The 15,654-nt window shown below is 38.0% G+C and overlaps 1 protein-coding gene across 1 annotated transcript in view; it reads left to right on the top strand.

The window, feature by feature from the left end:
- Window positions 1-425: 425 nt before the first annotated feature.
- Window positions 426-15,654, top strand: part of tprb (translocated promoter region b, nuclear basket protein) — a gene marked incomplete at its 3' end in the record, with an annotated part of 18,251 nt that continues 3,022 nt past the window's right edge. The window contains 35 exon segments of the mRNA XM_014007353.1: window positions 426-615; window positions 757-849; window positions 936-1,009; window positions 1,283-1,379; window positions 1,844-1,947; window positions 2,050-2,214; window positions 2,409-2,501; window positions 2,668-2,748; window positions 2,904-2,991; window positions 3,193-3,333; window positions 3,482-3,582; window positions 3,767-3,964; window positions 4,177-4,284; window positions 5,139-5,365; window positions 5,524-5,687; window positions 5,917-6,059; window positions 7,159-7,307; window positions 7,397-7,559; window positions 8,182-8,316; window positions 8,398-8,538; window positions 8,703-8,868; window positions 9,206-9,372; window positions 10,052-10,204; window positions 10,295-10,411; window positions 10,711-10,914; window positions 11,521-11,708; window positions 11,874-12,021; window positions 12,816-12,953; window positions 13,086-13,217; window positions 13,313-13,443; window positions 13,552-13,762; window positions 13,845-13,991; window positions 14,125-14,323; window positions 14,659-14,828; window positions 15,264-15,337. Of these exon segments, the coding sequence (XP_013862807.1) occupies window positions 465-615; window positions 757-849; window positions 936-1,009; window positions 1,283-1,379; window positions 1,844-1,947; window positions 2,050-2,214; window positions 2,409-2,501; window positions 2,668-2,748; window positions 2,904-2,991; window positions 3,193-3,333; window positions 3,482-3,582; window positions 3,767-3,964; window positions 4,177-4,284; window positions 5,139-5,365; window positions 5,524-5,687; window positions 5,917-6,059; window positions 7,159-7,307; window positions 7,397-7,559; window positions 8,182-8,316; window positions 8,398-8,538; window positions 8,703-8,868; window positions 9,206-9,372; window positions 10,052-10,204; window positions 10,295-10,411; window positions 10,711-10,914; window positions 11,521-11,708; window positions 11,874-12,021; window positions 12,816-12,953; window positions 13,086-13,217; window positions 13,313-13,443; window positions 13,552-13,762; window positions 13,845-13,991; window positions 14,125-14,323; window positions 14,659-14,828; window positions 15,264-15,337 (4,961 nt within the window).

Here is a 15,654-nt window from a genome sequence, read left to right as displayed (position 1 = left end):
CTTATCTTATCTTATCTTATTGCCAGTATCACTCCACCCCCTGTTTGCCTGAAACTCTCAGACTGAAGAAGACTCTTGGAGGAGAGACGAAACGTTTCATTAGAGAAGAACCAGTCCAGAAGACCTATACATTTTTTTCTCTTTTTTAAAGTAACAAAGTACTGTATTTGGACTTAGTTACTTTACAACTCTGTAAAAACGATAAATATATTAAGCACAATTATGTTTTGGCTCACAACAAAACAAAGTGGCTCACTGGTGTTATTGGATTTAAGTAATATATTCAGTTGTTAAATGTTTGCAGACGTAATATTTTAAACTAATTTCTACTTCAAGTGGAAGAGAAATGAAACTCAAGTTCATTACACGGTGGTTCCAGTGGGTGGCAGTAAACACACGTTTTCATAAACATCAAAAGAAGAAGAAGGAAACAAACTGCGCGTGCTCCTGTGGATGTCGTGAAAATGGCGGCACTCYTGTTGCAGGAGTTCGAGGCTTCCGAGCTTTCTTYGATACCTGAAGCGATTAAAAACAGACTAGAAAGAATTCTGTCTGTTCTTCATTCTGAAATCGATTCGTTAAAAGCGCAGCATCAACAGTATCTGGTTGACATCGGTAAGTCGGCTGTTTTGTGTGGTGCTACTGGAGCTAACGCACGCTAACCCCACGAGCTAACTCGTTGTTTTCAACTTTTGTGAGCATCAGCAACGGTTTAAATTGTTCGTACTTGTGGTATTGTTTACGTTTATCACACAGAACAACAGTTTTTTGAAAAAGATGGCCAGCTTGCTCGGACGGAGCTTTTGACCCAAGAACATCATAAACTCAGAGAGGAGTACAACAGACTCAGTAAGCGTCAGCATGATTTTTACTGTTTTATTTATATATTTACCCTCGGCTTCGGCTCACTGAGTTTTAATCAATATTTAATTCAGGTGAGGAGCTTCAAAGTGTCCGTGAGAAGAATGAAGAGAGCGAAAGGGCGCGTGAGAAGCTGTCTTCGGAGCAGGCAAGTCGACACAAATGATAACATTCAAGGCCACTTAAAAAGTGCTTTATTTTATTTAGACAAGTAATGCACATAAAACTTCCACTCACTTAATCTTTGGCTCAACGTTTCTTCTTAATTCCTCAGTGGTCTTAAAATCAAAAAATTTGTCATGTGTTGTTAAATTATACTAATAATTATGCTCCTTTTTTTCTTTAATGTTTAGGTAAAATTCATAAATTGTTCTTGACCTCTAAACCGGTTTAACAACTAATGTTATGTTAATTTGTTTAGACTTTGCTCTCAAGGGCCAAAGGAGAACTGGAGGCAGAAAAGCGAGAACTTGTTCGAACATTGGATAGAAGATCCCTGGAAATAGAGCATTTAAACGGTACATATAGATTAATTTACACTTTATTTTTACTTAATGCATTTAGCATTATAGCCTGCATTATATAGCCTGCAGAAACTTTATGTGGCATACAATGATGGCATGAGGCTACTACTCAGAGTGCCTAGATGGAGCAGTGCTAGTCAAATGTTTGTACATAATGCTGTTCCCACATGTGCATCTGTGCTCAGGAATCTCATGTATAAATGCACGTGTAGGTTATCTGTGTCATGCAATAATGTAATTGCAATTTTAGTAAATCCTGTTTTTAGTACAGTGAGATTTCTCTCAATATTGTGGAAACATTGGTGTCATTTATTTGTGACTCAGTGAATATGTCATTTTTATTTTTCTCTTATTTTGTTTTTACCTTTCTTTTTTTACTATGGACCTTTTTGTGTCTGGAATAAAGATTGATTGATTGATTGCATTTATCATTAATATTGCTGTGATTTCTTTTCCAGATGACTTGAGGCAGCTTAATGATAAATTAGTGGAAGTCAGCACCTCTAAGATGACTCTGCAGATGAAGCTGGATGAGCTTGAAGCTGCAGAACTAAACATAAAAGTGAGTTATGTACCTGTTTTTATTTGTTGATTATGTCTGCCCCCCTGTTTTGCATTTGATCTCATAAGCAAATTAGTGATTGGAGATTATTTGTATCTCCAGTATAAAGAGAAGCGAATGGATCAAGAAAAGAAGCTGCTACATGACCAAATGTCTTGGTTACAAGACGAGTTGAAGGCCAAAACAGAAGAGCTGCTGTCTTTGTCCCGAGAGAAGGGTAATGAAATCCTGGAGCTAAAATGCACCCTGGAGAATAAAGAAGACGAGGCAAGTTTTTATTTTTTTTTTATTTTGAATATAAAAGCATTTTACAGTGGCCCACTTAAAAAAACTACAAGACCTTTTTTACTTTTCTTCTCTCTTGTTTGCTCAATTTGGTTATGTTATTTGTTTTATATTATGTTTTTAAAGATATCTCGTTTTAGATTTAATTCCAATGCTGTTTTTTCTTTTTTATTCAGTTAAAAAAACTTCAAGATCAAGTGGCGAGTTTGAAGACTTCAAATGAACACCATCAAAAACAAAATGAGGACATGATCAACAAACTAAGAGACGTATGTATGGACGGTTTTGAAGCTTTATGCCATTCTAGATATTGTTTTTTGTTTTAATATTATCCAATAAAATCTTCAGTTTCGTATGTAATATAGCACTCACAACAATTTGTTTGATTAATGTGAAGGATTGCGTGTTAATGTTTCATTTTTATTTTTTTMCCAGGCAAAGGAGCAACATGCCATCATGGAGGAAAAGTTTAGGAAAGAGCTAAATGCCAACATCAAGCTTTCCAATTTATACAAGGTGTGGATACATGTTGGGTAAAACTATTTGAAGCATTGTTTTGTTTCACCACTACATTAACTCTTTTACATCAAGGTTTTTTTTTTTCAGCTATTAGGACACTTTTTTCTATAGTTTTTTATATATATAAAAAAGTTTCATGCTTTTATTTGCAGGAAGAAGCAGCAGATTCTGAGGCTAAGAGTAAGGAGCTGAGTGGGGCAGTGGATGAACTACAGAAGTTGCTGAAAGAAGCTGGACATGGTACAGTAACACCCCACGCAAAATAGCATTTAAGAGCTTGAGTTACCATTTTAAAATATTGCAATCTGTTTATTATTATTGTTATATTTGTGTGGTTTTTGTTTGAAATTATTTTGATCTCTGTGAAGCACTTTGTGATGTCTTTGTTTGTGAAAGTGCTATAGAGATAAAGTTTACTTACTATAATTTTCATCCTTTTAGCTAACAAGGCTCTGGAAGACAAGCTACAGGAAATGAATGCTGCATCAGATAAAGCTGTTAGTGAATTAAAAAACAGGATTCAGAGTCTTGAGAAAGAGCTGGACAACGCCAATGAACTGCTCTCAAGTTCTAAGCGTAGAGGTCAGTTGTTTTGATTATACTCTTTTGGTTAGTTCTTGTTATTTTCCTCTTCTTATTACCAACCTTTTTTTTGGCGCAAAAGCTTGCATCGAACATTTCTAGTATGTGTGAATGCTTTATGATTGTCCCCTTTGATTTTTATGACAAGGCTCTGTTGGTGCGTCTGTGCTGACTGAGGATCAAATGACAACAATGTCTCCAACAGCAGCAGCTGTGTCCAAAATAAAACCTGGCATGAAGCTAACTGAGGTATGTAAACCTTAATCAAATACCCAACCCTGTTTTAACAAGTTGTGAAATCTTGAAATCATTTACCTTTTTAGCAATTAAATGAATAAAGTAAGCCTGGGAACGAAGTAAATTGTGCTGATCTCMATAAATCGGGCACTGAGATGCAGCCACTTGCCGTTCCTCTTACGAAGCATGTTTTCAGTTGTACACAGCGTATCTGGAGAGCCAGGAGCAGCTGCAGCTGGAGCGACTGGAGAATAAACGAGTCAACAAGTATTTAGACGACATCGTGCAGGAAGTAGAATCTAAAGCCCCGCTCCTCAAACGACAAAGGGATGAACATGAACGCATGCAGAAGTCTGTGGCCAGTCTGTCTGCCAGATTGGAGCAAGCTATGAAGGTGTGTAGTGACGACATGTAATAGAACACTTATTAATTCATTATTATTCAATAAAATTTATTTAATATATTTAAGGCTTGATTTTTTTATGTGATTTGTGTTTGGTGCATTTTTGATGGAGTGGAAAATTGATTTGCACTTGGTGAATGCTGTTAGCAGAACGTATGAGGCTGTCTAAGTTAATTATTTAAATTTGAATGTGTTTATTGCAGGATGTGCACCGTCTACAGAATGAGGCTGATGGTGCCAAAAAGCATGCTTCTGTCCTGGAAAGGGAAAACCAGAGGTTTGAATTCCAGGTGTCTGATTTGGCTCAACAGGTGGGTTTATTTTATGATCTGTTGCATACTTGGAAAAAATTCATAAGAACAGTGTTCATGCAGGGTCTTAAAAAGTCTAAAAAAAAGTCTAAAATTTGAAAATCTTAATTTTAGGCCTAAAAAAACCACGCAATAAAAAAATAACAATAAAAAAGTCTTTAAAAACGCAGATTTTCATCCAAGGYCTTAAATTTAATTTAGTCAAGTCTTAATTTTTTTTACTTTCGATCRTTCCAGAGAAGCGTTGGCTGCATAAATGATCAAAAGTAAGGTGCTGTAATCAAAGGTTGATGCAATCTGTCTTCATGAAGTGCTAAGTTTGCTACCAGTCTTTTTTACGCATTAAACTACAAGTCCCATGATATCTGCAGGCAAATATGACACAGTTTACTTCAATGTTTTCGACCTCTTTGCTGCTACAACCTCCAGCATACGGCGGCTTGTTCACCTGTCCAAAAAACAAAGAAGTTCAGTCATGTCCACTGCTTGTTGTTTTAACATGGGAAAGTGTGTTTTCAATGAGACTTGGCTTGATATCAGTGAAATTTGCACTTTGTTGGAAGCGTACAGCAGCCGATATGAAGGTCTGATTGATATGACCGTTTCATTTAAATAATTTAGTGTTCTTGTATTAAAAATAAATATTCTCTCATACCTAAGTTGATGGCAATAAAAGGATTTTATGTTAAAAATTTTGGGATCATTTGAATGTTTTTGTTAATGCGTCGTTTTGGWCTTAAAAATCATTCCTAATGGTCTAAMAAGGTCTTAAATTTAACTTACTGAAACCTGCATGAACCCTGTAAGAAACTTGAACATTAACAGACTCYGCTCTTGCCCTTTGTTTCCACCAGGTTCGAGTACTGCTTATCGAGCTGGAAGAGGCTCGTGGAAACCACGTGCTTCATGAGGAAGAGATGAGCTCCGCTGATGTCAGCAGTACTTCAGAGGTGATCAGCCAAAACTTGGTAACCTTCCGYAGCGTGGAAGAGCTTCAGACGCAGAACCAGCGTCTTCTGGTGGCTTTCAGGGAGCTCWGTGACGCCCAAGAGAAAGAGGAGTTTGAGACCACTGACAACTGGTTTGTTCAAGCTGTATATATTTTTTATTTCTGTCTTGATTACCATCTCCACAAAAAAAAAATCACAACTACAGGAATAAAATACAAAACTCTTGTTTTATTGTAAATTTCACACTTGTAATTCTGTCAGTTGGGCTAATCTCAGTGTACTGTCTCAGGCGTGTGGAGCAGGAGCAGAGGTGGGGGAATGTTCAGGCGGAGTTGGAGTCTCTGAAGGAGCAACGCAACCAGCTGCTAAAGATGACKGATTCTATTGTGAAGCAGAGGGACATGTACCGCGTGCTGTTGGCTCAGGCCACAGGAGTCACCTTCCCTCAACAAGGTGACACAGAAACAAGTGAAACTCTGTGACCGGCAGCAGGAATGGTTCAGTTCATGCATATTTGTGTCTCTACAACCATGCTTGAATGAACATTCTTTTTTCTTTAATCCTGATTTGAATTGTGATCATTTGCAAGACACATTAATTTAAACTAGCTCTGAAAAGTTTTCACCAAATGTTTCTTTTTGATTTAGATTTTTATCTGAATTTCTGGTCTCTTCACATTAAGGAACACCACCTGATGAGTTCTCCCTGACATCTACTCCCAGACGTTCACCTGCAGCCACTCCCACCGCAGGGACACCGACTGCACTTGTTTCCATGGCTGCAGAGTCTGCTGAAGCACTGGAGGCCAAAGCAGCTTTGAGACAGGTTTGCCAGATCAGACTAGAGATTTTTCCTTTTTAAAAACTTTCTGTCAAACCCAAAAAGTAATGACAATGTAACTGTTCTATGTTTACATCCACCCACTARATGTATACATCTCTGCCCAAATTTCTGCATCTTTTCTGATGGTTGTTAGTGAATCAAACTTCACAAACCTCAGGATTTCATCTTTGAAGTTTCTTTTAATTAAGGATTAAAACATAGGTTTTGCATTTCCAACTGCAGTGGTTCCCAAAGTTGGGGTCGGGACCCAAAGTGGGGTCCTGAAACATCAAGGTGGGGCCCTCAAAAGATTTTCTGAATTAATTACATTTTTGCCTTAGTTGCCTAAAAAGCATAAATGTAGAATAATAGATATTGTTACTATGCCTATTTTTAGTTGACCTGATACAAATGTTTATTATCCAAAAATAGTTGGGGGCACAGGTCTCTGCTACTGTCATTTTGTGGRTCAAAAGCTGAAAAGTTTGGGAACCACTGCACTTCAGAAATCAATTTAAAGGGTAATAAAATAATTGCTGATGTAATATTTTCCCTATAAGTATTACAAAAAACACAAATATAAATAAGTATTTATATTTGTGTAGCCTTTGTTTTTAGGGTTAGTAACAAAGTTTATGTACTCAAACCAGTAATATTTGGGGTCACAAGTTTTTGCCATGAATATTTTGTGGGTCAGAAGAAAAAAAGTTTGGGAACCACTGATAGGATGACCCCTTCCCTAAATGACAAGTTTGTGTTGTTGCTCATGTCACCACCAGGTGGCACTGTGCAACACAAAAAGTATATTTTCAATCATGTCATTGTGTCATGTAAAGAATATTTAATTGTTTTCTTGTTAAATTGTCTAAAAAGTTTGTCTTTAAAAAAGGCCAAAAAATTTACAAAATGCTTATTATTTTGGGAAGATGTTTATGAAATGGTTTGAAGAACTTTTTATTTCAGAGCACAATTACTGTAACCAAACTGCTGTTATGGAATCATAGTACAGCATGTCAAATATTTTATTTTATTCTCACGAATATCACTCAGACAGGAGAAACATGAGTGATATGAAGGTACATTAAAATGTCTGCCTGTGCAGTTGCAGGAAGTGTTCTCCTCCTATAAGAGCGAGCGTTCAGAGAGTGAAAAGGCAATGGCCGAGCAAAACGAGAAGCTCCAGGAGCAGCTGTCCGATCTTCGCTCTCAGAATGCCAAGATATCCACCCAGCTAGAATTTGCTTCAAAGAGGTAAATGTGGAAAGAAGAAAAAAATGTTAAATTTATGGTAAACTTAATGTTTGCCCWYCTAAAGCTAACTTCTGTTGTTGCCTGTACAGGTACGAGATGCTTCAGGACAACGTGGAGGGCTACAGGAAGGAGATCGCCTCACTTAGAGATAAAGAACAGAAGATGTCTGCTGCCAAGCAGACACTGGAGCAGACTGTTCACACTCTGAATGAGGAGCTTAAAGCTACCAAGGAGAAGCTCAGCATGACTGAGGTTGGTTAGTTTTCAATCATTTATGTTTCTGTGTGCTTAAAGTGTCTGTGACATGCATATTCTTCAAATACAAAAAGTCAAAGAAAACGTATTTATATTTAAGAAAGTTGGAGTAATACACACAATTTTACCCATTTTGTCCTTTAACTGGCATATTTTCTTTTGAACTTGGCTCAGCCAAAGTGAAACAGGAAGTGACATCAAAGGGGAACTCTTTAACAAAGAAAACTCTCTGGTCTTTGTTTATTGAAACAATATTATTTGAACTCTGACTCTTCTTCATCTCTCTGATAGTGACTCAAAATAATCTTAAACATCAGATTCTTCTCTACAGTCTGGGTTGTTGGCTGTTGTAGCAATTCTCTGTTCACATGCAGACATTCCCCTTTGGCATCACTTCCTATTACTTCACATGTGAATATCTCAACTGTTCATCTCAGCTACATGAAATTTTTTTGCAATATTTTATCAATGTCCTCTTTCTAAAAATGCATTCATATGTATTACTAAAATTTGTCGTCACAGGCACTTTAAGAACTAAAAGGTGCATTGCTAGTTTTTGATTTAATTATTGACACCTAAAGAAATAGTAACACATGCTCTATTTCATTTTGCTTTTTAGGGCGATGCTGAGAACCTTCGCAAGGAGAGAGACATGCTGAAGCTGGTAGAATCTACACTGAACCAGGAGAAGGAGGACATCCTGCGTCAACAGCAGAGCCAGAGGCTGCTGCAGATCGATCTACAGGCTATTCGGGTAACATAAGAATCCTGTTTTGGACCGCATGCACAAATCCAAACAAGCAAAGCTCACAATGTTGTCTTTTCTCTTACTCAGTCCACTCTTGAGCGTTCAGAGAGCGAAACGCGCCAGCGTCTCAACAGCCAGCTGGAGAAGAAGGAACAGGAGAACTCTCAGTTGCAGAAGAGGCTCGAACAAGAAGTGGAACAGCGTCACCTGTTCAGCAGAAACCAAGAAGTAAGTGTTAAATTGAATTTGTATTAGTTTCTAAAGGACTGATGTGTTTTTTTATTACAGGTGATTCTTTAAAAAAGTCTTAGTTTTGTTGTAAACATCACAGAAATGAATCAGATATGGCACGATTAGGTAAAAAGATGATCTCTTTTTTTGTTTTTGCACAGATGCAGTTAATGGACGTGAAGAGGCAGCTGGAGACACAAGTTGCTTTAAATCAGAAACTCAARGAGCAACTGAATGATGCTGAGTTGGAGCTCAACACCCTCAAGATTCAGCAGGGTAGCAATGAAACACGCCACACCCTGAGCTCCCCGTCTGCATCCATCAGAGGTTGGTCTAAATGAGTAAATACATGTAGCTTGCATACATTTAATTATAAATATACTCTCTAGTCACTGGTTGTTTTGAGGTCCTTTATTTGTCTGTTAGGAACAGTAATAAAACAGGAATAAAAGCTTTTTTCTGTTTGACTGACCTACTTTTACATTGACTTAATTTTCTTCTGCTTAAATGCAGTGGATTTATTTTATGTGAAATGACATTCAGTGCTTCTTTAAAATGTGTAAACCATGCTTTTCCAAAGGACTTTAAAATGGAATGGTATTTCCATTAGTCCAGAATGCATCTTCCTCATTTAAAAATCACTAATTGCTCAACCCCTTTGCAGGTCTGCAGGGTTCAGATGGAGACGGAGAGAGGCTCCAAGGCCGCCTGCAACTAGCCGAAACCCGAGTAGAGGAGCAGGCAGAGAGGCTTAAGGTCATCACCTCCAACATGGAGCAGTACAGAGCCATGGCTCAAAGCCTGGAGGAGTCTCTGGAGAGGGAGAAACAGGTCAGGACTCATTTGGGRCACAACCCAAACTGTTTATGGKTCCCTCAGATCATAAACATTTAACAACATATAAAAAAGGGAAGAAACTGTTGCTGAACRAAATAAGACACAGATGCAACATAAAAGCACAGACAGTCAATGAGGAGAAAACACTAATTTTCWGCTAACATCAAAATATATGCGTCAAAATGTACTTGGCACAAAAAGTAAGGAAGTTTGTGTTGGGTAGATTACACCTGGGGGTATCAGAAGCTCAAAACAAGAGTCAGTAGCAACAATAAAACAAGCTGTTTGGCAGAGAAGAGTTGTCTGATTTTTCAGTGCACAGCCCACATATTCAGCTCTACTGCTCATCCCACAAATGCATGTTCCTTACAAATGTGGCACCATTTAAAAGGGAAATTAACAGGCTTTCCATCTGTAAAAGAAGCATTGTTACAAGAAATAGTCTACCAAACAATATGTGTTTAATGAAAGCCTGAAAGTGAGTAATTTGGTCACACTTCCAGTTGTCTAATCAGAATATGTGGTAAATGTATAAATAGAAAATGATAAATAAAATATTTAATTAATATAGTCAAAATAAAGTCAAAAAGACTTGTATGTAAACATTCTGATCATTTATAGTTTTGCTTAAATAAAAACTTTGAAACAAAATTTTATATTTATAATTGACCAGGTAACAGAGCAGGTCCGCTCAGCCACTGAAACCCGTCTGAAGGAAGCTGGGGAGCAGCAGCGCAGGCTGGAGGAGAAGCTCCTGGAAGCRGAGAAAGAAAAACAAAACCTGGAGGAGCAGAAACGGAGCACTGTGGMCTCCCTGGAGGAGCAGGTCTGAAATCATGACATGCACTAATAAATGTGAACTCTCTTACATCATTATTTATTTATTTATTATTATTATTTGTTGGTTGGGTGTTAGATCAATGACCTGAAGAGAAATCTCAGCAGTGCCCAGGCAGAACACCAGGTGATGCTGCAGCAGCTGGCTGTAGCTGAAACTCAGCAACAGCAGGCTCTGATGGACAGCCAGGAGCAGGTGAGCAGATGTAGTAAAATCTAATGGAGTACTGAATTTTATTATCAGGCACAACACATACTGTCAGTATTTATGAATGCTTTTAGACAAAACCCTAAAGTTTTTGTCAGTTTATGTGGTGCAATATTGATATTTAAAAATGTACACAGCATATTCTGAATGTGTTGAAGGTCAGTTCAAATGGTGACTAAAGTTTGTGCGTTTTGTTTAAAAGCACCAGTGCTATTAGTGGAAACAGCTAGTCAGGAGCTGTGTGATATATGTTGATGATAGACAAAGCTTTTTTTCCTTTCTCCAAGGCTAAGCTAGCAGCTGAAGCCCAGGATAAATATGAGCAGGAGATGATTCTGCATGCAGCTGATGTGGAGGCTCTGCAGGCCGTCAAGGCTCAAGCTCAGCAGGCCGTCGAGTTCAGACATCAGCTGGAGGAGAAAGTCCAGCGGCTCAGTTCTGAGTTACTGGAGGCCAGAGTCTCCTGGGAAGAGCAGGAGAAGATCCTCAAGGTTGGGTTTATTTGTTGTGTTTAATTTTATAAGCAAACTTTACAAAAGGCTTATTTATCCTGAGTTAAAAAGTCATTGCACACTTAAAGACATATTTTGGAGCTGTAAATTTAATTAGATTTTTGTTAGATGTAATTTGTTGTGATGGTAATTCATTTACAGATGACTTCCTGTGGATTTTAGGATCCAGTTGAAAATTCTCACAATCCTTTATAAAGTGTTGCACGGCCACGCCCACACTAATATATCAGATCTACTTCAGCCAAATGTACCTACACATACACTTAGGTCCAGTAACTCCAATCAGCTACTTGTTCCAGGGTCCTGACTAAAACCMTGTGGGGACAGAGCATTTCAGGTTGTAGCTCCTAAATTTTGTAATGCATTACCTCAAAATATAAGAGCTGTAGATTCATTGGAGATTTTTAAAAAGCAGCTTTTAAAGTAGGCTTTTAACATAGCTGTATGAGTTTTATTGGTTGTAAATGTATTTTTTATTCTCTGTTGTGTGCTATTCTGTTTTATTGTCAGACACTTTGTGGCTACTTGACTGTAAAAAATGCTATACAAATTAAATTACTTACGGTATCTTCCTTTATGTTACAGGAGGAGATGTCCAAGATGGAAAGCCGCCACGAGGAATTGCAGAGGCAGAATACGCTCCTGCATGAGCAGGTTCAGACGTTGAGCAACAAACTGGCTGACAATCTGCAACGAGCTTCTAGTGAGAGTTCACTCAACATATCTTTGACTGAAGAGGGAAAATCTGAAGACCAGCTTCTTGAGATTCTCAGGTAATTATCTGCTTTTTGTGTCTAATGACTTTTAGTCATACCAATAACAAATTCTAAATAAACAAGTCAGGTTTGAAAACTGCTTTTTTATGTAGTCCTGTCTCTTAAGTCATTGTTTTTTGTTGTTTGTTTTTTATCATTTCTGATTTTGTTCTTCCATCAAAGGTTTGTTCGTCGAGAAAAGGAGATTGCAGAGTCTCGTTTTGAGGTGGCCCAAGGGGAAACTTTGCGTCACCGTTTGAGAGTGGAGCACTTGGAGCGAGAGCTCAAAGAGGTGCAGGACAGTTTGGGTGCTGCGAGGGAACGAATGCAGGTTTGTTTCCACTGTTGATGAAGAGATTTTCCCTTTTGTTTTTGTATAAACTACGTTTGGTTTAAGGCAGGGGTGTCACACTCAGTTACATAAAAGGGCCGAAATTTAAAACTTTGTCTAAGCCAAGGACCAATTTCTGTCAATATTTATTAAGAAATATTCAACAAATTATTCTTATGGCAAAACATGTGACCTTTCCAAATGATATTTTATTTAGCATTTAGGACGAATAACCTAACAGATACAGAAAACGGTTAAATTTAGAATGATGCATTTAGCTTTTATTTGTTATGCCTTACTCTCTATCAACAACTTTATCATTTGTTGTTTCTTAAAGTTTTAATCACAATACAGCATCTCAGTTTAAAAGAAAAAGCAAACCCCCACAAAAAATAAATAAATAAATTCACTTAAAAATACAGAAAAGGTTAATAAATTTGTATTATTTGTTGCTTGATCACCAGAATCAAAGATTACTGAAAAATTCCAACTTAATTTCCTTGGCTTGTCATGAAAACAATGCACTAAATACAGTAACAAAAAGAGAAACCATCAAAACTATTTCACATTTAAAGTATGAACTTTGGGGCCGGATAAAACGTTAATGAGGGCCAGATTTGACCCACAGGCCTTGAGTTTGACACATGGTTTAAGGGTGAGGTTTTTTTATTTGTTCAAAGAGCATAGCATAATAAACACAAATATGTGATTTAAAAAAAAAATAGTCTAACCTGCTTGTAGTTTGCAATCCTGAACAATAAGGCAAGTGATACCACAGTGTTTCTACATGTCAGGTAACTGCAAAGACCCTGGCTCAGCACGATGAACTAATGAACAAGACTGAAACAATGAACATCTTGGTGGAGACCAACAAGATGCTGAGAGAGGAGAAGGAGAAAATGGYTCAGGAACTGCAGCAAAGCCAAGCTAAGGTATCTGACCCGTTTTACATTTTATTAATAAAACATAAACTAAAATGTAATAATAAAATGTAAACATTTTATTAATATTTTGATCCCATTTTCCAATACTCTGCTCTAAGCTTGTGTACTTGTGTGTTTCAGGTGCAGCAGCTGGAGTCTGAAGTTTTGCCGCTTCAGGAGGCTAACTCTGAGCTGAGTGAGAGAAGTGGCATAATGACGGGAGAGAAGTTGATACTGGAAGAGGAAGTGAAGCGCTGGAAGGCTCGAACCCAGGTCAGTTTAGAGACGAGGAAGTAAACTGAACGTTTTTGTTGATGAATCAAAGAACTCCTTTATAACATATTGGCACTTTTTTCATGCTCCAACAGCAATTAGTGAGTCAACAAAGAGATTCAGATCCKGATGAGTTCAAGCGTCTGCATTCTGAGAAAGAGGTACACGTGAAACGCATCCAGCAGCTCTGTGAGGAGAACGGTAGACTTAGTAGGGAGTTGACCAGGTGAGAGATGATCAGTCGAAACGACTTTTGATAAATTCATCAAAGCAACGAACTTGTTTTGTTTCCCACATCACCATTAAGTGTTGTGCTCCTTTTGTCTTTCCACAGGACAAATGCTAACACAATATCCATCCAGGGCCAACTGCAGAATGTGCGTGACARTATGGGTAAGGTGACCGAGGAGAGGAATGCATTGAAGAGGGAACTGGAAACTAAGACCCAGGAACTCCAGGAGAAGATGCGAACCATCAACCAGGTTAAGAAGATCGGGCGACGCTACAAGACTCAGTATGAAGAGCTTAAAGTGGAACATGACAAAGTAACGGTTTCCCTGCTCACTTCAGTCCAAACCTTGAAGAAAAAATGAGAAGTTTTAATTGATCATTYTGTGCTTGTCTCAGCTGGTGGCAGAGGCTGCGGCAGGCCCATCCCAAGACGAGGAGGCACGTCAAGCCTCGGTTCATGAACTGCAGAGCGTTAAAGATTCTTTGAGCCAGACTGAAACCAGGAACAAAGAGCTGGAAGGACAGCTCGAGAACATCAACAAGGTGAAAAGTCACTCGCAGCTTTATTTATTTTTAAACGTTTTTTTCTGAACCGTGGGATCCTGTTTTAGTTTTATCAGTAGGTCAGTTTGGTATCTTTGGAATTGTCTTTGGAACTTAAACGTGTTTTCCACAGGTGGTYACGGAGCGAGAGGCCGAGGTACGCAGTGCTCAGGAACAGTCTGCCAGGTTGCAAACGGAGCTRACGAGGTTGAGGCAGGAGCTGCAGGATAAGGCTTCTCAGGAGGACACCTTGAAACAGCAGATGACTGAGAAGGAGGAGAAGACCAGGAAGGTTCTTCTTAATGCCAAGCAGAAAATCAGCCACCTCACAAGTGAGAGGGTTTTCTTCTATTCTGACCTAGTACACCCATAATAACTGTATAATTTGCCTAATCTCTTTCTCTGTAATAAYATCAATCAACTACCCAGAAAGCAAACGATTTTAATTCAGTGTTGAKTTATGGTCAGAAAGGTTGACTTTTGGTTAAGGYCAACGATTGAACCAGTGTTRAAAASAAGTTATTGAATCAATGTTTCATGGTCAAATTCTAATGAYTRAAATGCCAACGTCTAATCAATGCTTGATGAGCATTCACATAATTATTTCCCACTTYGTATTTCTTTCAGTTTTRCATTGGAATCTCAACCCTAATTCATTTATTTCCAGATTCCAAAGACCAGATGCAGAAGGAGAACGAAGAATTGAAGGAGAAGTTAAAGGAGGCGGAGATGCGAATGAGTGCTCTCAAGTCTCAATACGAGAGCCGACTTAGTAAACGATCTCAGCAGGAGAGACAGGATCAGAGAGATGAGGCACCTGAGGCAGGGCCTAGCAAGGTGAGCATCTTCTGTGGTTTGCACGAGCCCTATAGTTTAATTTTTCTCATACTCTCATAAATAAAATGCAGAATATTTTACTTTTAACAGATACAGTATTAGTACTTATGAGTGCTTTTAAAATAAAAATAATAACTTTATTTATAAAGSGCTTTGAGACAAATTACTGAACAGTAGCAAGAGATAAAAACACAACAAATCAAGTGCAATACAATAAAGTAAAACATTAAAACACATAAGAAAGTGAACAAGTGAGTCTAACTTAAATGAATAAGTTGACCTTTAAACAACAAAGAAAGAGGCACAGATTGTTACTTGTTTTCGCCTGTTGACAACTTCATAGATTTTGAAAACTTATTTGTGGTTCAAATCATTCAGGTTGTTGTGAAATCTCTCCTGGCTTCACSTTCWCAAACCTCCTTGTGTCTCTTTAAGATCCAGGAGCAGCAGAGGGGCACAGAGCAGAGACAGATCAGTTTGAAGACCACCTCGGCTGCAGACAGGGGCAGGTATGGTTTAATACACAAAACTATAGACTCTTTAGTACAAGTTTTAGTTTGTTGGGGTGCATTATGATATGGATGTGAACCTGCGATAACCTGAACTTGTATCAACCATTTATTACCACTATACTACACTTCTTTCTCTTTAAATGTTCATGTTTTCCTTTTGCAGCCTTACACACATTATAAACTAGAAGAACCTTTATTTCACTGTAAACCTGAATACTGTTTTGTTTGTACATTTGTGCTAAGCATTGTATAAAAGAACATTTATGTGAATGTTTGTTCTTAAAGCAGCTGTTTCAATGTGCAGAGCAAAATGT

The sequence above is a fragment of the Austrofundulus limnaeus genome, unplaced genomic scaffold, assembly GCF_001266775.1.
Source record: "Austrofundulus limnaeus strain Quisiro unplaced genomic scaffold, Austrofundulus_limnaeus-1.0 Scaffold41, whole genome shotgun sequence".
Taxonomy (NCBI): Eukaryota; Metazoa; Chordata; class Actinopteri; order Cyprinodontiformes; family Rivulidae; genus Austrofundulus; species Austrofundulus limnaeus.
Note: the sequence above shows the minus strand (reverse complement) of the source record. Positions and strands in the feature narration are given on the sequence as shown.